This window comes from Prosopis cineraria, unplaced genomic scaffold (assembly GCF_029017545.1).
Source record: "Prosopis cineraria cultivar Desert tree isolate PC_DT_omini unplaced genomic scaffold, ASM2901754v1 PC9, whole genome shotgun sequence".
NCBI classification, from domain to species: domain Eukaryota; kingdom Viridiplantae; phylum Streptophyta; class Magnoliopsida; order Fabales; family Fabaceae; genus Prosopis; species Prosopis cineraria.
This window is the reverse complement of record NW_026555340.1, coordinates 23,769,929-23,792,600: the sequence shown is the minus strand read 5'-3', so window position 1 is coordinate 23,792,600 and position 22,672 is coordinate 23,769,929. Positions and strand designations below refer to the sequence as shown.

Below are 22,672 nucleotides of genomic sequence, written 5' to 3'. Positions count from 1 at the left end.
ATTGAAGGAAGAACATTGCATAAAAAATGAGTTTAGATCCTAGATGCTCTTGCTAATTTAAGGTTTAAATTGCTTAGTTAACCCATATTTTTATAAAATAATTCATTATCTTTTTAAATCTTATTAAAAAGATTAGAAAGATTCATAATTCAAAAAGCATGTAATTACCCATTGAATATGCATAGAATTATCGAATCCAATGAATATACTGCCGTTCAAAATGGTAGTTGTAGCTCATATACAGTATCAGTTCAAAATCTTTGTACATTTTGTCTCAATAATTTTAACATTCATTTTTAAAAAAAAATTGGGATAAGTCATCAATAATTATCTGGTCATATTTACAATTCAGGCATTTTTTTATTTTTTTATTTTTTCAAATAAAAAAACTCCATCAAAAATAAATTTTATTTATCATTTACAAACATTTTATTCAGCTAAATAATATTGTTATTGACGTAACAATAAACAAACTACAAAGAAGTACGTAACTATTTGATACATGCTTAAGGATATATTTGGTTGTGAGGGATATATTCTCTGCTGTTGCTTACCCCCAAAAAAAAAAATCAGAAGTAGCTTTAACTATATTTTTGTGTAATATTATTTTTAAGTATACAAAAGAATGGTTTTACATTGCTATACAATGACATAACAATCATTTTTATCACCATCATATTTATTTATTTAAATCAAAAAAAATTTTGCGTCACATTTATTTTAAATATATAAATGCATCAACATATATCCTATAATGCAACCGCGGGGGACGACCGTCAGCTGTTTTTTTTTTTTAAAAAAAAATTAAATTGTAGAAATACGTATGCCTTTAATTATTAATTAATTAAGGCCATAGATCCACCGACACCTAGTAATACACTTGCGAAAAATATTGGACTAAACAAACGAAAGGGAAAAACAACACGTGTTTTTACTTCTCAAGGGAAAAAAATTATTTTCTAGTTAAACTTCGTTTTCATTTTTGGCCTGAAAAGTAGTCAAACGTCTACTTATTCAATCCTCTCTCTCTCTCTCTCTCTCTCTCTCTCTCTATATATATATATATATATAATAAAAGTTGATTTCTGGCCCAAAAAAAACATAAAAATTTATTTAAATTGTAAAGAGTTATTGTGGTTGTCTGGTTAGAATATCAAATAATTTTTATTTTTACCCTTATAATTTAATAGTTTTCTTGTAATTTGAGCAAGTATGTGAGATTTTTTTTAATTAATAAGGACCGTGTTGGAATGATTTTTAAAAAAAAAGTAATCTAAATTTTCAAAAGCTATTGGTTTGATTATTGCTAATCCTCACAAATCTCAACTCTTCTTGAATGATTTTTAATTAATGATGATATCAAGATGGAAAATTTCAGAATTATCTCTTCAAGGCATACGATGAACTTAATTCATGGGACTACAAATTGTGGAACTATATTGCCATAGCAAAATTGTTATGATCTATTGAGAAAAAGAAAAGGAAAAAAAAAAAAGGGAAGAAGAAGATAGCATGTGGATCAAATGAATGAATAACGTGTCATAAAAAAGGAGAAAAATGTGGTCTCTCACACAAGTGGCTGCAAGAACAAGCATTTGATTCTTGCAAGCCCCTATTGGGGTAAATTTAATGCGCCAACTACCAAGGTAATATTCCTTTTTATTTTATAGTGCAAAAAATAGACTCCTCACAAAAGATATGTTAGTATCTTTGAGAAAAAAATATCATTGTTGATCCTTATAATTATATCACATTTTGTTATTAGTTTTTATATTTTTTTTTAATATTTCAGATCCCTTTAGTTTTTCCTATCTACAATGTTAGCCTTTTTAGTTTTACTCCCTCTATGTATAAGAAGTTTTTTAGAATTTTTTTTCCTAAATATAATAGATTGTTAGCATAATTTATAATGAATGGACCATTATACCTTATTAAATTGAGAAAAAAAAAGATAAATACTCTCATTAATTTACTTTGAAAAAAAGATTCATTTTTATTTACAATAATTAAGAGCAAAATTGGATTGTTGTTATGCTTCTAATTAGATAACCAACTTTTATTGGTTTGCATTATTCGGTTAAAAGCATCTTATATATAGGGATGTGGGGAGTAAACATAAGCTAGATGGAGGATGATATGATACTAATAATAGTGCTAAATTATGTGATGTCTAACTAACCATATTAATGAGGATGCTAACATGTTTAAAACACAATTAGTTGGCAATTTGAACTGGCAATTAGGAAAAAAAGGGGACAACTGCCTTTTGGCAAAGCTTGTTCTGGACTTGTAGCGACAACACTTGTTAGTGTTGAAAAGTAATTTTCAGTTATTGTGAATTAAGATCTTATGCATCAAATGTTCTAATTTAATATCGTTTGTGTTTCATCGTCATCCCCTTTAAGTATATTTAAAAACAAAGAGATTAACAGTATAGGTGGAAAAAACTATAGGAACGTGGAATTTAAAAAAAAAAAAGTATAGCAACCGGCAACATATGATAAAACTATAGAAATCAATAATTATATTTTCTATGTACGGTAATTATTGAATCATATGTATATCATGCAATGATATAATGAGATGTTTATTATTCACTTGTGATGGGTCCAAGGAGTTTGTTTAATGGTGTTATGAATTGGATTAATGCTAGATTTATGAATAAAAGAGGAAAATAATGCATATCTTATTTTAGGGAAAATTATAAATTTGGTGTATAGGTTTTAATATTTTGCATTCACACGCACAACTTCCCTTTAAATTTTAATATTTTGTACCTTTTTTTTTTTTTTTAGTTTACAAAGTTAGCACATCCTCACCTTAAGAGTCTGAGCTTCGCCAATGGAGTCATTTCCACATTTGTTCAAACAGAACAAAACTGGGAAATATATTTTAATTTGTATGTTGTTGTAGCAGTGGCCCACTACATATTTTCTTGGCATGAAAAAACGTCTATTTTGGATAGAGTAATTATAAATTATTTGATTAATGTAATATATATATGTTTAACAGGATATTATTATCTTTTTATTCAAATTTCAAATTACACTTAGGTGTAAAAAGACATAGTTATAATCTTTAAATTTTGTGAGATTTATTTATAAATAAATCAACTCTATAAGACCTTTATGTAGTTTGTCTTTCATTTCATTTCATTTTATGTTTATTTCTTATTTACATCGTGGCTCAAGGAGTTTAGAGTAAAGGCAGTACTCCTTTCATTTTATTTTATAAGATTTTTTAGGTGATTTGTTGTCCTAAAATATAAAATATTTTTTTAAAAATAAGATTTTATTGATAATAATTATTTCATTATTATCTTGTGTTATTTCGCTATTTAAATAATTTTTCCCTTCCTCTCTTATTATTAAAGGGTAATTTTAGAATTTATAAAAAAAGTAAGATTATAAACTATATTTTATTAACTTTATTGATATGTATAGTTTTTATCAAAAAATAAAAAAAATTCTCCCTGTCCAAAAAATAAACATTTTTTTCAACTAATCTTGATTTAATATGTAAGGTATTTTACAGATACTACTTATCTGTTACTCATCGAAAGTACCTTTGATAGATATTACCAATAATTATAATTTTGTAAAATATATTTGAAACATAAGACTTTTTTAAAAATTAATGCCTTTTATTTCTTATGGAGGTAGTATTATAAGCATGTATAAAATCATAGTAAGGAAGCTTTTGTGACTTTTAGAGTTTAACATAACCACAATTTGAAATTTTGAACTGATTAATGATAATATCTCCAGTTTCAAATATTAGTTTTTTTAAAAAAAAACATTCTAAGATTCTAATAAAATAAACGTAAACATCTAAAATAAATCTCATTATATTTTATACATATTCTATCATATTTCTTTGAGTTAAATGGGATTCATAATTTTACGAAGGGATGGAAATTAAATATGATGTTTCAATTAGGAACTTCTAGCATGTTTTGACATGTGAAAGGCAGATTTGAATTCGATAACTGCACTTAATACAAGTATTAAATGTTTGTACTATTTGAGCTGTGAAAATTTAAATTAATAATTATGAATTCATACTTCACTTTAGATTAATGAGTGAGTGAGTTTATTTGAATTGTGAATTTTAATAGCTCATATAATATGTACATTTGACGTTTATATTAAATATAGTCACTGAATTTAAATCTGTAAAACGCCAAGACATTGTCATGGTCACCGGCAATAATTACGAAGAAAACCAAACAAGATATGAATTGATTCAGAAATAAGTTACAGAGGAATTCTGATATTTATCAAACCAATTCTATGAATTGTACCTCAATCAACACTTGTCTTTGTGGTGCATCCTCCAGATTACCCTGATCTTCATACATGGCCTCTTGCCCAGCTCAACAGCCACGTCTTCCATTTGCTCACCTGAGGCCTTGTAAGCATCAGCGTCAGCATTCATGACAGGCATGTGGTGCATGGAGCTCACACGCTGAAAAGAAACTTCAGATGTGTGTGGTATGTGTTATGCGTGAATTCGAGAATAAGACAATGGCGCGTGAGGTAGTGGTTGGCAATGAAGTTGTCATTCTAGGAAAAATTGAGGAGCTAAAGCAAAGGTGAAAATACGAACGAGCCCGAACTTTAAAAGTCTCATTCAAGAGATGAGCAAGTAAACCGTTTCTCATGTGAGGCAAATTCAACATGTCACGCGTTCAACACAAAATATATATATATATATATATATATCAGTATCACTTGTTTTTGAACCATATTATATTAGTCAACATTTTTTTGGCGAATAATTGATGGTTTTACTCTGCACTATAAGTTAATATTATTTTTTAGGACCATGTAAATCCTCTAACATTGAAATTTATAAATTTTTGTGATGTTTCTTAATTTGGACATTTTTGTTTATTTTATTAATTTTTATGAATATAAAATCTTCTTATTCTTCTTAACAAGACAAATTGCGATGAAATTAATATATTCTCAATTTTAAAGGATTCATTCCGCATGTTTTAAACATATTAAATAAAATCTAATTATTGCATTTTTTTTATAGTTTTCCATTTTTATGTTTTACACATATAAAAATAAAATTTAAGTATTTCAATTTTTATAAATTTACTTTTAAGTATTAATGTTTTAAAATTAATTTCACAAAATATTAAAATTTCCATTAGTATAAATATATTTTTAGTAGCACTTTAATTGAAAGTGCTACTTTTCTAAGATGCCCATATAACTTAATTGTCTGATATGCTTAGCACTAGAGCCGGTAATTCGAGCTAAGCCCGACAGGCTAGCCCGAATTGACCCGAAAAATTTTAGGGCTGGGCTTAAAAAAAATATTTTTTTATGTTTGGGCCTATTCGGGCCAAGCCCTATCGGGTTCGGGCTTGGCCCGAATACCCGAATAAAAAATTATATTTTTAAAAAATATATAAAATATAATAAATATTAATTAATTCTTTAAATTTTAGATCATTTTATACTAAAATACCATATATTTGAATCCTAGACATCATTTAAGTATTAAAAAAATATATTTTATATTTTTTATAAAATAAAATAATTAATTTCAAAGTGAAAAAATTAATTAAAAATAATTTTAAAAATTAAATTCAGGTATTCGAGCTGCCCGAAACCTGAAGAAATTCGGGCTGGGCTTAGCTATTCGAGCTTCTCAAGGATACGGGCCTGTTCGGGTCCGGGCCTATTCGGGCCGAGCCCGAATAAGCCCGGCCCGCCCGAATTCCCAGCTCTACTTAGCATTACCTTATGAAAAAATGCCCAATCCAGTCCAAAGAAAAGTAGTTTGAAATAATTTAGACATTTTTAGACAATGTATGTCATCCTTGTCCACTTAGCCTAGCTCGAGATTTACACATACACATCTCACCATGTACACGCATTTCATATGCATGTATATAATACTAACATTGTTTAGGATCAATTGAGGAGTGAGGGGGTTTAATTTTTATTTTCAATTTATATTGTTCATTTCTTTTTAACTTTAGCTTGTTCATATGGATTTCTTTTGACTTAATTAAAAACATGCACAATATATTTTAAGACACAAGAGTTTTTTTCATGTCATCATAAGGAAAGTAGCAACACCACTTGAAGAAGGGCAGTCTAAGGTTGCCCAACCAACTGAAATGCTTTTACATCCAACAAGTACTGGATGGACAAAAGAATGCAAATGTAGCTCATTCATCCTTTAAGCTGGGCATTAGAGAAGGGCTCTATGCAATCTGTCCATGTATAGCCCAACTACTTTGTATTAATTTGTATAGGTTCGTCCCATACATATATTGGGCATTCTAGGTTGATGTCTCCTTTCCCTTAGATATGATTCTATTAGAATGATTCCTAGTGTTGGATGTTTTGGGGGGCTAGTGATAGTGTGGAATAGCAATCACATAAAGCTTCAAGTTTTGGCTGAGGATTGACAATTCTTTCATTTTCACTGTATCCTACTTGAGCATTGTCCCTTTTTGGCAACAACAGCCTATGCCCTTCTACACTCTGGTTTTAAGGAAGTTTTGTGGTGGAAGCTCTTACAAATTTCAACTGAAATTATTGAACCATGGATAGCATTTGGTGATTTCAACGACATTACAGATGCTTCTGAACAATTTAGTGGTAAAACTGGCAATCTAACTCGATATGGACGATTTAAGGACAGAATGAATGATTGCAATCTCGTGGATTTGGGCTTCTCAAGGTCAAAATTCATATGGAAGGGCCCTCGACTACATGGTTGCTCTCACCTCTTTGAACACCTTGATAGAGCTTTGGGTAATGGCTTGTTTATGTCCTTATTTCCTAATTGCTTCATTAAAGTTATAACTAGAATTTCCTTCTTTAACCATAATCCTCTTTCAATTTCACTACAACATAAGAATAGTTTTATGGGTACTTCTAAACCCTTTCGATTTGAGGCCATGCGGTTATCCCATGAGAACTTTAAAACTTTCCTCTATGAACAATGGTGTAAGAGTAAGGATCCAGAAACAAATTTAAATAGCATTTGCAGTGCTGTTCAAATTTGGAATAAAGATTTTTTTGGCATGGTTGAAAAGAGGAAGATGAATGTTTTGGCGAGATTAAATGGGATCCAAAAGTCCCCTACTTATCCATACTTTAAATTTCCAAGTAATCTAGAACGAATTGGATGAAATTTTGACGAGAAAATTAAGTGGTTTCAGAAAGCTCATACAGAATGGATTAATAGTAGGGATAGAAACACTAGATACTATCACCTAAAAACCACTATACGAAGAAGAAGGAATAGAGTGCTAGCTCTTAAAAATGATTTTGGTAGAATTATTGAAGATGAGTTGGAATTTCAAGCTCTGGTTATTCATTATTTCAAGAACCTCTTTAGCCTAGAGGATACGATTGAGACTCGGTTAATAACCAATACCTCCTTCCTTGCTTTGGATACAGAACTTACTGCAAATTTGGTTGGTATTCCTTTTAAGGACGAAATTAAGAGAGCTTTATTTTCTATAGGCCCCCACAAAGCTCTAGTTTATGATGGTTTCTCTCCAATTTTCTTTAGAGCTAATTGGGAAGAAGTGGAAGAATCGTTCAATTAGTTTGTAATTGTTTTCTTTAAAGATATGATTTCAATGGAAGAAGCAAATAAGACTCTTATTTCTTTAATCCCCAAAAGAGATAAGCTTGATGGAGTGTTTCATTTTCGACCTATCTCTCTGTGCACTGTTCACTACAAGTACATTACTAAGATCTTGAGTCAAAGACTAAAAACTTGCTTGGACAAAATCATCTCTCTGTTTCAAGTGAGCTTTGTTCCTAGACGCCAGATTCGAGATAATATTATAATTGGACAGGAAATTGTACACATCATGAAGAAAGCTCAGAGGAAAAAAGGTTTCCTTGCTATGAAAATTGATCTTGAAAAGGCTTATGATAAAATCCAATAGGACTTCCTCAAGCAAGTTTTGGAGGAGGCGGGTATGAGTAATGATTTTATTGCTTTAATTATGAAATGCATTACTAATGTATTTTATAATGTATTATAGAATGGCTCACAAATTAAGTTTTTCTCCCCCCAACGAGGTTTTCATCAAGGAGATCCGATCTCACTTTTTTTGTTTGTGTTTTGTATAGATAGAATCTCTTATATTATTAGTGATGCTGTGGATTCAGGTCAATGTGTAACACACTAAATTTCTTTTTTTTTTTAATAATTTAACTCAACCATAGTTGGGTTACAGCCGGTCCCAAGCCCGGGTAAAGGAGGAGGGTTGTGTTAGGCCATCAACAGCCAATGTAAAAATTTGTTGAATCTATCATGAACATGGACAATAGACGTTATAATGTTAATGCTAGGTCGTTGCCCGTAAGTAACGCGCTGCATGGCTCGAGTACAGTGATAAGTGAGTTAGAGCCGCTGCATCGGCGCCCGGATGTAGTGTTAAATGAGCAAGGGCTACCGCGTCATTTTGGACGCACGCGGCTAAAGAAGTTAGTCCATAAGAGCAAAATTAGATTTGGTACTTGGAATGTTGGGACATTAAATTGTAAATCTGTAGAGGTTGTAGGGGTTATGATTCAAAGGAAAATCAATATCCTTTGCTTGCAAGAAACAAAATGGCGTGGAGAAGAAGCTAAGGATATTCAAGGTTTCAAACTTTGGTATACAGGAAAAGTAAGTGCACGCAATGGAGTAGGCATCATTATAGATAAGGAGTGGAAGAAGAACGTTGTAGAAGTTAGCAGAATTGGAGATAGAATTATTTCTTTAAAAATGATAATTGGACGTGAGACTGTTAATATTGTTAGCGCTTATGCGCCGCAAGTCGGGATAGAAGCCAGTCTTAAGGAATTATTTTGGGAGGATCTGGAGGGGTTGATTCGACACATACCACAGAGTGAAAAGATTTTTATTGGAGGAGACTTTAATGGGCATGTCGGGAGGGAAGCTGGTCAGTATGCGAGGGTGCATGGTGGTTTTGGTTTTGGAGAGCTAAACAATGAAGGGCAAACTCTTCTTGATTTCTCATTGGCGTATGATTTTAAGATTGCCAACACTTGTTTCAAGAAGAGAGATGAGCATCTCATCACCTACAAAAGTGGAGCCTCAAGGTCGCAGATTGATTTTCTTTTGGTTAGGAACACAGATAGAAAACTTTGTAAAAATTGTAAGGTGATCCCTGGAGATGCTGTAACGACACAACATAGGGTCCTAGTCCTTGATGTGTGTATTATGAGTAAAATCCAAAAACGTCGACAAGTAGTAACACCAAGGATTAGGTGGTGGCAATTAAAAGGTGAGAAGCAAGATATTTTCAAGCGAAATCTTTTGGATAAAGGAATTTGGGATTCTCAGGGAAGTGCTAACATCATATGGGAGGATATGGCTAAAAAGATACGGGAGGTTGCAAAAGTAGTTTTGGGAGAATCGAAAGGTCCTGGTCCGAGAGATAAGGAGTCTTGGTGGTGGAATAATAGTGTACAGGACAAAATCAAGTATAAGAAGAACTGTTTTAAAGCCATACATTTGTGTAACAATGAGGAAAATTGGGAGAGGTACCGTATGGCTAAGAAGGAAACTAAGAGAGCTGTGGGTGAAGCTCGTTCTAAAGCTTTTGAAGAATTTTATAAGAACCTTGAGACGAAGGAAGGAGAGCAAAATATTTATAAGATTGCCAAGAGTAGGGAAAGAAAATCAAGAGATCTAGAACAGGTAAGGTGTATTAAGGATGAAGAGGGAAGAATTTTAGTTACAGATGATGAAATTAAAAATAGATGGGAGACTTATTTTTCTAAACTTTTCAATGATGGAGAGGATTCATCTAGTAACTTGGAGGATTTAGTAACTGGTGAAGGAGAACAAAATTTGTCATTCTATCGAAAAATACGTGATAAGGAGGTAAAGGAAGCTCTTAAGAAAATGGCAAATGGTAGAGCTAACGGACCTGATTGTATATCTATCGAAGCGTGGAAATGTTTAGGTGAAGAAGGGGTGAGATGGTTAACTAAGTTATTTAATGTGATTTTACGGTCCAAGAAAATGCCTGATGAGTGGAGGAGAAGTACATTAATTCCTATTTATAAAAATAAAGGAGATATTCAGAATTGTACTAACTATAGAGGGATTAAACTCATGAGCCACACAATGAAATTGTGGGAGAAAGTAATTGAGCACAGGTTGAGATTGGAGACAAGTATTTCTGAGAATCAATTTGGTTTTATGCCAGGTAGATCAACTACAGAGGCGATTTATCTACTAAGGGGATTAATGGAAAAGTATCGTTGTAAAAATAAAGATCTACACATGATTTTTATTGATTTGGAAAAAGCTTATGACCGTATACCAAGAGAAGTGCTTTGGAAAGCGTTGGAAAAAAAGGGAGTACGGATTGCTTATATTAAAGCCATACAAGATATGTATGAGGGGGTAAAAACTAGTATAAGAACGCCTAGTGGTCAAACAAAGGATTTTCCTATAAAGATTGGGCTACATCAGGGATCATCTCTGAGTCCTTATTTGTTCAACTTGATTTTAAATGTTTTGACGGAACATATTCAAGAGGAAATCCCGAAATGTATGCTCTTCGCGGATGATATAGTTCTTATAGCAGAGACAAGAGAAGAGGTTAATTGCAAACTTGAGTTATGGAGGAGGACATTGGAGTCGAAAGGTTTTCGTCTGAGTAGAAGTAAGACGGAATATTTATATTGTAAATTTGATAAAGGACTATTCGAAAATAATTTGGAAGTGAAATTGGGAGATCAAATTATACCTCAAGTGGAAAAGTTTAGATATTTGGGAGCCATTATCCAAAATGATGGCGAAATCAGTGGAGATATTTCACATAGAATTCAAGCTGGGTGGTTTAATTGGAGAAAAGCTAAAGGAGTTATTTGTGACCGTAAGGTGCCTAATAAACTTAAAGGAAAGTTTTATCGTACTGCTATCAGACCGGCAATGTTATATAGTAGTGAATGTTGGGCTCTAACGGGACAGCAAGAGCATAAAGTTGGAGTAGCAGAGATGAGAATGTTACGATGGATGTGCGGACATACACGTAAAGATAAAATTCGAAATGAGCACATACGTGAAAAAGTGAGGGTGGCACCTATTGAGGAAAAAATGGTAGAAAATCGGTTGAGATGGTTTGGGCATGTACAAAGAAGACCAAGGGAGGCACCAGTGAGAAGAGTGGAACATATAACTTTGAGTCCGATTAAGAGAGGTAGAGGAAGGCCTAAGAGAACACTCTTGGAAGTTGTTGAACGTGATCTCTTAATTAATAATATTTCTAAAAGCTTAATAAATGATAGAGCACAATGGCGTCTTGCAATCCATGTAGCCGACCCCACCTAGTGGGATAAAGGCTTGTTGTTGTTGTTGTTGTATAGTTGGGTTACAGCCACCCAACACATTTTTATATCAATAATTTCGATATAAAATATTTTATAATTGGCTTCAACTCACACACTATAACATTTCAGATAAATTTTTACCTCCCACATGCCATTAGGCTAAATCACATTTGTCCATCCTTATACTCCCAACAAGTAAACTAAATCACATTTGTCCATCCTTATACTCCCAACAAGTAAAATAAGCAATTTAGTCAATTTTCAACACAAGCCAGTTATTTGGCCTTATAATCATGCCATTTTAACCAATCCAAAATAAATCAAATATTAAAATTACAGTCATCCAAATTGTACCAAAAATAGAAATAGTTTGAAAGGCATGATTACATTTATATATTCATATAATTGACAATAAACAAAAAGCCCTAATATTGGCAATATAATACATTATAAATCATAAATTAAATACCCAATTAACATGAAGTAACACTAATCATAAATTAAAAGCATGGTTACCTTGTGGCTTTTTCAATAAATTATTCCTTAAAATTTCTCTCTCACCACAATCTTCACCAGTAATACAATCTACAAATAACATATTATTTATAAATATTAGTTTCAATTTTTGAAACTAATAAAATAATTCTAATAATAGAATTAAAAATATAACATAATTCCTAATCTCAATCTTAATACAAATCTATAGTTAATACTATTAAGTATAATTTTTAACTCCTCTTTTAATTATCAATAAACATTAATAATCTAAAAATCAACTTCTAAACTAATTTCTATTATCAAAATTTTCTTTTTATTTCATAAATTCGTACCTAAAATACTCAAAAATTAAAAATTAAGTCTCTAGCTTAGAATCATAATCCTATAGCCATAATAATTCATTTCTCATCCCAAATAATCATCTAAACCTCAATAAATCAACATATATTTTCAGATCTAGTCTAGAATTTGATCCATAAGCCACAAATTCAAAGATCACCAATAAATTTATACTCTAGAATATTTATTATACTACTAACAACCTCAAAAACCATATTTATTCAACATAAATTCATCCCTCTTCCAGATCTTAAATTTTCTACCACTACAAACTCAGAAACAAAAGAAAAAGGATGACTAAGAAAGAAAAAATTTTAGAACACTTACTTAGTCTTGAAAAGCTTAAAATCACATCCTAAATATCCTATTAAAAACTCTTACCTTAAAACCCTGCACCGGTGAATTTGGCTCACAGATGCTCTCTCTGCCGAAGCTCACGCACGAAAAAAGGAATGAAGAAATGAAGAAACAGGTGAGTTTTTATAAAAATTCAGTGGGTCCCACATTTTTTTTAATTATTTTCTCTCTCTTCTTCTTCTTCTTCTTCTTCTTCTTTTTATTATTATTTTATTACTGTTACTGTTGAGGCGGCGGACGAAGCAAATTCGTTTTCTTCTTCTTCTTCCTTTCTTTCTTGTTTTTACGCCTCTTTTTTTTATTATAATAATAATTTAATAATATTATTTTATTATTATTTTTTTATTTTTTTTTTAAATTATTTTTTTTTAATTTTCTATTAACCCAAATTAACTATTAAAATTTATATTGGGATGTTACACAATGGGTTCCTATTAATGTTACTAAACAAGGACCCTCAATCTCACACTTGATGTTAGGATTCTTGAATAATTCTTATGCAATTATAATTATCACAAATTACACATAAATCTAGCTAGAGTAGTTCAGCTCATTACATCTTTCTTATGTATTTGTACATGTCATCCTTCATTGCATCTTTCTAAATCTGTTACTGGGAGAGAAAAAACATATTTATAGTCATCATCTAATAAATGTAACCAATTAACTGCCTCTCTTTATATAAAGTTCATATATAGATATATATATATATATATATATTCAAATTAAAGGAAGTCGTATTAGCCTAGAACAACTAGGCCACAATTATTTTAAAAATGAAGTACAATGATCGCCACCATCGTCTCTATAGTCGCCATGCGCATGCATGATGATATATATCCTTTGATGAAATAGATTAAATCATACATGATGAAATTAAGTAGATACGAGATGATATATGATTCTCACAATATCTCTTTTTCCAATTAACCATACCTTAGTTTTCAGTCAAAGACAGAAGCTAGAGTGCAATGATGGGGGCAGGAGGGACCCACTGTTGAAGAGGAAAACATTCCCAAGAACCTTCTTCAGTACGAGAAAGAGTGAAATGCTTAGGTGTCCATGTTTGTCCTCTTGATTCTCTCTCTTTGAGGAGCTCTCTTTGTGTTTCTTCAACACGTTTCTTGGCTTCACTTGCTTTGTCCCACTCTCCTCTCATTAGGGCTTCACTAACTTCACTCCACACAGCCGCTGATTCGGTCGGCCACACACTCTGATGAATGATAATATATCCACACAATAAACAGCATCATCGTACTCATCACACACTCACCAAAAGTGCACGCATAATGTAATTAATTTCCCAGCTATGTCTTAATTATCCATTTGATTACATTTCTAATAAATCTAATAATGAAACATTTGTATGATATTTTCCTTTTTGTTTTTGAATAACCCAAGCGAGAAAAATAATATAGAAGTTAGGATATATTGTACTCCCAGTCCCTTTTGTAAGTCATTCCTACAATCCTCACTAATACGGGTGCAAAAAAAAAAATAGTAATAAAAGTGTGTAAAATTCTAAATATGCTTTTATATAAAAAATTTAAAAAGTAATGTTATGTTATTTTTTCTTTTTCATAAAAGGTAATTTTAAAAATATTATCTAAAAAGCCATATCATAATTTATAAATAGGACTAAATATACTTTTTAGAATGTATCCTATAAATGAGACCATGTATTGTGATGCATGTGCAATAGATGCGTATGTATTTACTTTTTTGAAAAAATTAATGTGCAAATCTTTCTAGTTTCTCTCAATTTAACTTTAAATTAGATCCCAATAGTTTATTTTACTTTAATTGAGCATTATTATTTGATATGTTAGATTTGTCAATTCTTATAAGTTAATTCAAAATTGAGAAAAACTATAAAGATATGCAAATTATATGTGATGTTATAAGTTATAAATATTATATGTATGATAGTCCCACATCAAATAATTAGAGAATTAATCACAACTATAGCACTTAGTGAGTCCTTCCAAAGTAGTTTAAATTATTTTGGTATAAGCAAGTGACAAGTCTTAGTTCATTAATTTTTAGGAGTAAAGGGCAAATTTGCTCTTAAATTATAGATCAAGTAGTGTCTATAATTTTAAATTTATTTTTTTATATAATATTTTCTTTTAAAATTTCAAAATGGTGTAATATTACTTATACTATGAATAAATATTAACTTCGAATGTTAATTGACAAAAAAATCACAAAATTTATTTTTTTTTGTACTTTTTTTCATGGCACTTTTATATAATTTTTTAGGTTTTTTTTATATTTTTGTATCAACTAACAGTCAAAAAAGAATATTGTATAAAAAATGAGTTTAAAAAGTTTCATACGTCATTGAATCTATAGTTTAAAAGTAAATTAATTTTTCATTTAACCCTTATTTTAAATGTAATATTCTAATAAAGACATAGCAAAACTTAGATAGAGAAAAAATTATTACCTTCAAATTCTTGACAATAGGGGCTTGGAGGCCTGAAATGACTTCATTTGCATTATGGATTACTTGAACTCTCCCATTATTTTTATCCTTAATTGCTATAGTTCTGCATTATATGAAATTTCATTAGATAATATGTATATATTTAGCTTTATATGAACAATTTTTTTTTTCAAAAGATTGACTTGTATGAAATAAAAATCATGACCTATCCCAATGGCCATCAAGATCATACAAAACTTTGGAAGACGAAGAGTCAAGAATCTTCCCTTTCACGGATCTGTGATTTGCCTTGAAACCTAAGAAAGACCGACTCTTGTAACATAAATCAGCCACAAATCCTGTCTCTTTGCATCGTACACTAACATTGCCAACCCAATCAATTCTAAGGAACGGAAGGAATCTAAGAGAGACATTTGGAAAATTCATCTCATAAGTTTCTCCATGCTTCATCAGTTTTAACGTCCTTTTGCCCACCACTTTAACTTCCACTGAAGTCCCTGCATGATCATCATCATCATGATTTTGTTTCCATAAATTTATAACTCTTATTAAATTTTATCTGCATTCGGCTTACTTACTATGGTTAGTCTTAATTATTGAGAGTAAAATATTTGAAAAGAAAAATTCCCATTCCCAAAATTCATCAAGCATGAAATTCTTCTTAATGAGCGTCAAATTTCATACCACAACCATATTTCTTACAAAATTTGGCATTAGACACTTGGTTAATGCAAGAGTTATATATATAAACATAGAAAAATAATGGTAAAAATTATGAATCAGTCCATATAAAACAAGTACAAATTTGTGAAAATACACCCTAATCTCATGAGACTTAGTTGTGATTAACTTACCATGTAACATAATACAAATGCTCTGGATTCTTATCCCTTTGATTGATGTTGATTGACCATTGTAGTTGTTGACTTGTGATCGTTGACCAGTCACTAGCTAGCTTTGACCAATGATTAGTCAAAAAAAAATTTAAACATATTTTATTGAATTATTCATATTTTAATATTTATAAGTCAAACATAACATATTTACAAAATAAATTCTTCAAGATTGACAGTTCAAACTTCTTACATTTACAAGTCAATTTCTTACAATATTAATAGGTTGATATTTACAAGTTAACTTCTCAAATTTACAAGTTAAACATCTTAATTTACAAATCTAACTTGTGTATTTGTTAATATGTTACGTTAACTTGTAAACATTAAAGTATTAAGATTTTAGTAAAAAAGTTTTCATATAGTCAATGCTAGCTAGTGATTGGTCAATGATTGTGTGGTGGTCGATCAACATGAATAAAAGGGATGAGAGTTTGAGGACATTTGTGTCATTTTACATGATAATTTAATTATAATTAAGTCCCATGAGACTTGAGCAGATTTTTCACAAATTCATGAAACTTATGTATAAATATTTTTTTATATGAGACTTGTTTGTAATTTTTCCAAAATAATGTTATGAAAAATAAAAGAAGAGATACCATGAAACTTTGGAATGGCTTGGTGGCACCATATAATTTCTATGTTTTCCTTCTCGTCAGTTGCATGGAGGGCTGATACTGGAGGGTGGTGTGATACCTAAAATGAAGGCAAGAAATCATTGGTATAAAACGAAGCTAAATTAAATAAATCAATAATTTTTTTTATCCAAGGAAACCTGCAGACAAACAAAGCAAGTAAATTAATAAATATCCCCTCTCATAAGTGATACTCATTCGAGGAATCGTGGTAGAGGCAAGTTGGGTTTGGGCCAATGCCCACTAGATTTTACTTCTTGGACTTTTCCACAAAAAATATTCATTCTGTGCTATGTTCATCACTAGCAACAATTTTATGTGTTTTTTTTTTTTTCCCTGTCAGAAGAAGATAGTTATGCTCACATAAATATTAGATCCTGTTTGTTTTCTATTCTTAAAAACAATTTTTTTATTTTAATATTTTCAAAACAATAAAAGTTGTTTGATTAATGATTTTTTAAGTTTTGAAAACAATTTTTAATTTTTTGTTTTTAAATACAAGAAAACTAAAATGACTTTTAGCTATTTCTATTCTTATTTTTTTATTTTTACCGAGTAAAAGAGGGAAACAAAAAATGTTATTTCTGTTCCCACACTGCTAGGAGGACGGTTTTGGTGATCACTGATTTAAACATTTGTGTCTTCATCAACCTCATGCTACTCTGCTATTTGATTTCTTTCGATTCAATCTCCCCGTGATTAGGTTTATGTTAAGGCTTTCTTCTATTTATACAAAATGATTTGTTTATAATTTTTAATTGATTCTACCCTATTCTACTTAACTATATCTCTATCTCATTTATTGTAATAATTGTATATTCTTTTAGTATTTATTAGAATATCTCATTTCATTATAATATAAATTTCTCATTTCTCTTTTTCTGAAAAATGTTTCTGCTTTTGTTAATGTTTTATTACACACACAGATATATATATATATATATATATATAAAACAAACATAACTTTATATTCTTAACATATTTTTATCTAATTAAATTAAAATAAATAGATTTTTATGTGCTAATAATATTAAATAATTACATGTCTACCTTGGTTTAATTAGAAAATTAAACAAATAATTTACGTATATAAATTTTTATGTTCTTATAAATATTACTCAATTTGTAAATTGTAGGGAAATTTTGAAAAAAAATATACTTTATTGGCAGCAACATATAAACTAATTCTGCCAAGCAAAATAACATCCAAAACAATTTTAATCAAATGAGTTTTATTATATTTTAGTTTTTAAAATTTATTTTTAATATTAATTTTGCCAAGCAAGTTTTTTTTATTTTTTAATTCTAAAACTGTTTTTGAATTACTGTTACCAAACAATTTTTTTTATTTCTTCTCAAAAACAGTTTTTAAAATTGTTTTATAAAATAATTTTTGAAAACAAATAATGAAAACAATAACCAAACAAGCCCTACGATTCTAGATTTGAAACCATGTAAATTCAAAAGATATTTTTAAAATAATAATTATCTTTAATTAAGTTCAACAATATTCAAATTAGATTTGACCAGTTAATCATATAAAAATTTATTAAAATTGTGGTTGAATAAAGGGAAGGAGCAGTGGCAGTGATAGGATCCTGAGCTCTGAGGTGCAATGTTTTAAAAATTAATAATTTAAAAATAATTAAATATTTATGAATTCAAAATCTTTAAAGTTAAGTTAAGGGACGTAAAATATTTAGGTTAAGGAGTACAAAATATTAAAATATATAAGGTTTTTTTTTTATAATTTTCTCCAAGGGGTGTATATGCGCCTTAGGTTTTAATGTAGCACTGCCCATAGAAAGGAGCTGGTTCATCTTAAACAGAACCAAAAATTCAAACTTTGTATATGAAAAATATTTTAAAAAAACTATCTTTAATTAGGCATAACAATAAGGGTTTGTTTATCTATCTACGAAATAAATTTACATAAATAAAAATTATATAAATATTTAATATACTTTTAAAATCCATTGTCATCCTCAAAAACCATTCACGTTCCTTTCTCTTTCTTAATGTCGTCTTTGGCTGAAAATCCTCTTTGAAGTTCCACCATAAGGTCGGGAGAGTATTTAAAATCTTTTTAAGTAACGTACATGGATTAGTCAAAATAAAAAAAAATAAAATTAGATTGACGACATCCGTACATGAGATATTTAGAAGCAGCTACGGGCACCAATTGATCATGCTGACGTGGCGTCAGAATAACCATCAAAACGCACAGTTTTAGTGGCAGGTTCAGCCAAGCTTACCTCGTTTGGTTTTCAAATATAAATAAATGTTAACTACCTATTTAAATTTAAGAAAATTGATTAATTTTAATAATCATGTCTAAAATTAAAAAACATAGATTAAAACGTCTTTATGATTAATCCTTCGTTTTTTTAATTTAACGACATTATCATTCAATGAAAGGCAATTGATAAAAAAATGTTACAAGTACTTTTTAAAATTATTATTTTGCTTATAAAAAACAATAAATTATATTAAATTTCACTTATCTTTAAAATGAAGGGAGCACATGTTGATAATTATTCTATTCTTGACCATAGTCAAAAGACCGAGAAAGATACTCACTCCTTTTACTCTTTTTATTCTTTTTTTAATAAACAAAAATTCAGGTTAGTGGGATCATAAGAACTCATCAGGATATGCTTTCAAATTCAAAAAACGCTTATAAAGATACTTAAAAATGGTTTGTCAACAATATCAGTAGCAAGATTTGATTGTATGACCTTGTAGATTATAAATAAATCTTTTACCAATTAAACTAATTTTTGTTGATTTTACTTTTACTTAATATTTATAAGCCTTTTCCTAAGCCATAATGGATACCTAGTTAGAGTAATTAATTTTCTTTTCTAATTTTATCCTTATTTATTTAGCATATGATGATTTGAATTTCTAGATAATAATTTAATTACTATAGTCATTAATTGCAATGAAAGATAAAATTAGAGAGTTATATTATTTTTTTTTTATAATTTTAAGGTTTTGACTGACATTTTTATTAAGTTCACTTATTTAATAAGTATCTCAATTACAGTGCTATTAGATTTTATTAATATTTAAAAATTATTAATATACATCTCTATCCAAAAATTTAAAATATTTTTTATGATTAAAACATTCTTCGCATACGTTATGCCTTTCAAAAGTTTAAAATCAAACACTTATTATTGTGTTATGTTGAACACTCATTAGCCCCTCACTAGATCAAAAGTATAACCAAAAAGAAAAAGCATTGGAAAAATCATTCCAGAAGTCCCCCACAACAATTATATTGATCTTGAAGTATCATAAATTGCACATCTTTTTATTAAGTCTCTTGAGATTTAAATATAATTAAATTTTTTTAAAAAATGATAAAAACACTTGTGTGAAGTCTCTGGAATGTTTCAACATTTCTCATTCTTCAACCCTCTCCCTCCCTCTAAAACTGAAATACAGTAGCATCTCTTCTAGCCTCTCTATAATCCAATCGCATTTATCTCACACAAATCCCTAGAAGCTTCCTTACCCTAAGACCTATCATCAACATTGCACTCTCCAAAACCAACTTTCCTTTCTTTGAAACTAAAATTCCTCAACAATACCACCAGCTGCTAACCAACAACAGCCTTGAAGCTAAGATGCTGACAATTGTCACCACTAGCTATGGCTTTACCGTCGCTAACATCGCCAAAGCCAACAATACCTCCAACATCGAGAAGATCAAGGAAGCCTTCTTTGACTCAAGTGTTCTATTTTTGACCGTTAGGTGTGCATTACAGCAACCGGCATGAGATGGTGGTCAAGGATGCCTAGAACCTTATATTGGCTTTTTTGTCATTTCACACTAAAATTTAACTATAGTTAAGTTCCCAAAGACCTTATAAGCATTTGTACAATTAGTGGGACTCCAGGACAATTGTTGTGGGGGGGACTTTAGAATAATTTTTTCAAAAATATTTTAAGAACGTGGTACGTACCTGCTCGGCTAAAAGATGAAGAGAGGAGCGAGACACATGGTGAGTTTCACCGAGAATGGGATTGTAAGGAGTATCTCCAATCACAAGAGGACGCGTGGTAGAAATGGCCCAAGCGACCACATTTATAAACCTTGCCAATGGGCTCTCTCCACCGTTGCATTTCCCCAGCAAGTCCGTTGCCGTAGAGTATATCTCTTCCCCATAACACTGCAGGCACGACTTTGGGAAGTTGAACGCTGCTGGTAGCTGTAATCAATCGTACATAAATGAAAACGGCTTTTGTGTGTGTGTGTGTGTGTGTGTGTGTCTGTGTGTCTGTGTGTGTGTAACATGCGATGTAACCCTGTTGACCACTCAATTTCAGTGCTTATCATAATACTCATCACTTCTGGACTGTATTTTTAGATTTTTATTTTATATTTATTATTAAAAATTATAAAATTTTAATAAATTTACCTTATTATTAATGTGAATAATATAAATTAAATTTGAATAGTCTAATTTCATATTAAATTTTTTATAATTTTTATAAATTAATTATTCAGATATATTATGTTCAGTTTGGATTTAATATTAATTTTTTAATAATTTTTTAGATTGATAATAGGGTATATTTATTAAAAATTATAATTTTTATTTTAAGAAAAATAAAAAATATACAAATAAAACAAGTACGTTTATCTTGAGCAGAGGTATGCAAGTGGAAAAGATTGATATAAAAACCATGCCAACATTGTTAACCTCGCACTTCTATTAGTTCACATTTTTGTTGCAGGTCATATATAAATGTTTTGCATTTTTGAGGAAAAGATGTATATAAGGAGAAAAGACTTGTTGTGTAGAAGACATGCCTGGAAATGAGAGAGGTCGGATCCAGGGCGGACATGAGAGAAAAGAGACAAGATGCGGTGGAGAAGATTGGGAGCTGAATAATCATTATTAGCTTCTGCTTCCAGTGAAAAAGGCTTCGTCAGTATCACTTTTCTCACCTTATTATCCCCTTCTGTCTCCTGCATCGTTTATTAGCGGATTCCTTAAAACAAATCATATCTGAAATTTATCAACAAAACTTAAAGAAGCCATTATTCAAACAAGCTACCAAAAAAAAAAATCAAGAGAGAGAGAGTGAGAGAGAGAGAGAGAGAGAGAGATTACCATTAGAAAGTTGAGGTGAAGCCGAAGAAGACGAAGGATTAATGAAGGGCAGTTTGAGAAAGCAACTAGTCAAGGAAGGACGCGGATGCCTATTTCAGACACATTTATCTGATGGCAAAAGATAGGAAACAAGGAAAGAGTTTTGGTCTCTCCCGAATTCATGACAACAGTGACGACGTACTCAGGCTCAGCCTGTTCACAGCTTGCCATTAATGAGGGCTGATGGCTCTCGTAAATATACGAAATTACAGTAATAAATTATTTAAAATATTTTAAATATTAAATTTATAAAAACGTGTTATTTTTACTAATTTAAATAATTAATAATTTAAAAAAATTAATAAAATGAATAATTTTGATAAAAATAAAAAAAATAAAAATAAATTGAGAAAATAATTATGATAAAAACACAATCACTTGAAATATTGGAGTGTAAGATTTATTTTATAGATTATTAGTTTCTATCCTTTGAATTGACTCTAATCACTTATAGTGATAATTATTCCTAAAGTATTTTAATATTCTTCTGAATTATTAATCTCTTTTTAATTAGCGTTGAATTTATTCTCACAATACTCAAGCAATTAGTTAAACGAAGCTATAGTTTAAGTCACTATAAATTTCTAGAACTATCCCTAACCTAGTTATTTATATCTATTTCTCTAAATCTAGATTCTCTCTTCACCTCCTAGTCCATCAAAATTACCTATAGATTTGATTAAATGGTAGCGAATCATTAAATTAATATGAAAAATAAAAAAATAAATATAATTCAAAAAAGCAAAAATATTTATAAATATAGATGTAAAGAGTCAAAACAAAAAAAATAAAAAATTAGTTCTCCAATTGAGCTACATCCCTACCCAACCAAATAATTTAAAAATATATAATAAAATCAAATAAAACCATTCTAAAATCCCTAATCATGAAAAATAATCATAAAGAAAATTAAGAAGTAAAAAAGAAATAATTATAATATGTAGAACTCCTTAATGATCTCGCTTTCAGCATTTAAAATGCTTCT

The 22,672-nt window shown here is 29.9% G+C and overlaps 1 protein-coding gene across 3 annotated transcripts in view; it reads right to left on the bottom strand.

The window, feature by feature from the left end:
* Positions 1-21,765, bottom strand: part of LOC129319897 (oxysterol-binding protein-related protein 4C-like) — a 36,102-nt gene extending 14,337 nt beyond the window's left edge. The window contains exons 1-7 of one of the 3 annotated variants that reach the window (XM_054965004.1): positions 21,649-21,765; positions 21,345-21,503; positions 20,494-20,739; positions 16,484-16,580; positions 15,194-15,485; positions 14,989-15,091; positions 13,299-13,752 (exon numbers count right to left, since the gene is read on the bottom strand). In XM_054965004.1, the coding sequence (XP_054820979.1) occupies positions 13,501-13,752; positions 14,989-15,091; positions 15,194-15,485; positions 16,484-16,580; positions 20,494-20,739; positions 21,345-21,503; positions 21,649-21,651 (1,152 nt within the window). In that variant the 5' untranslated portion in view covers positions 21,652-21,765 and the 3' untranslated portion in view covers positions 13,299-13,500. Of the gene's footprint in view, positions 1-13,298; positions 13,753-14,988; positions 15,092-15,193; positions 15,486-16,483; positions 16,581-20,493; positions 20,740-21,344; positions 21,504-21,648 lie in introns of those variants that run through there. The other 2 variants (XM_054965006.1, XM_054965005.1) reach the window with 2 other exon arrangements.
* Positions 21,766-22,672: the final 907 nt, after the last annotated feature.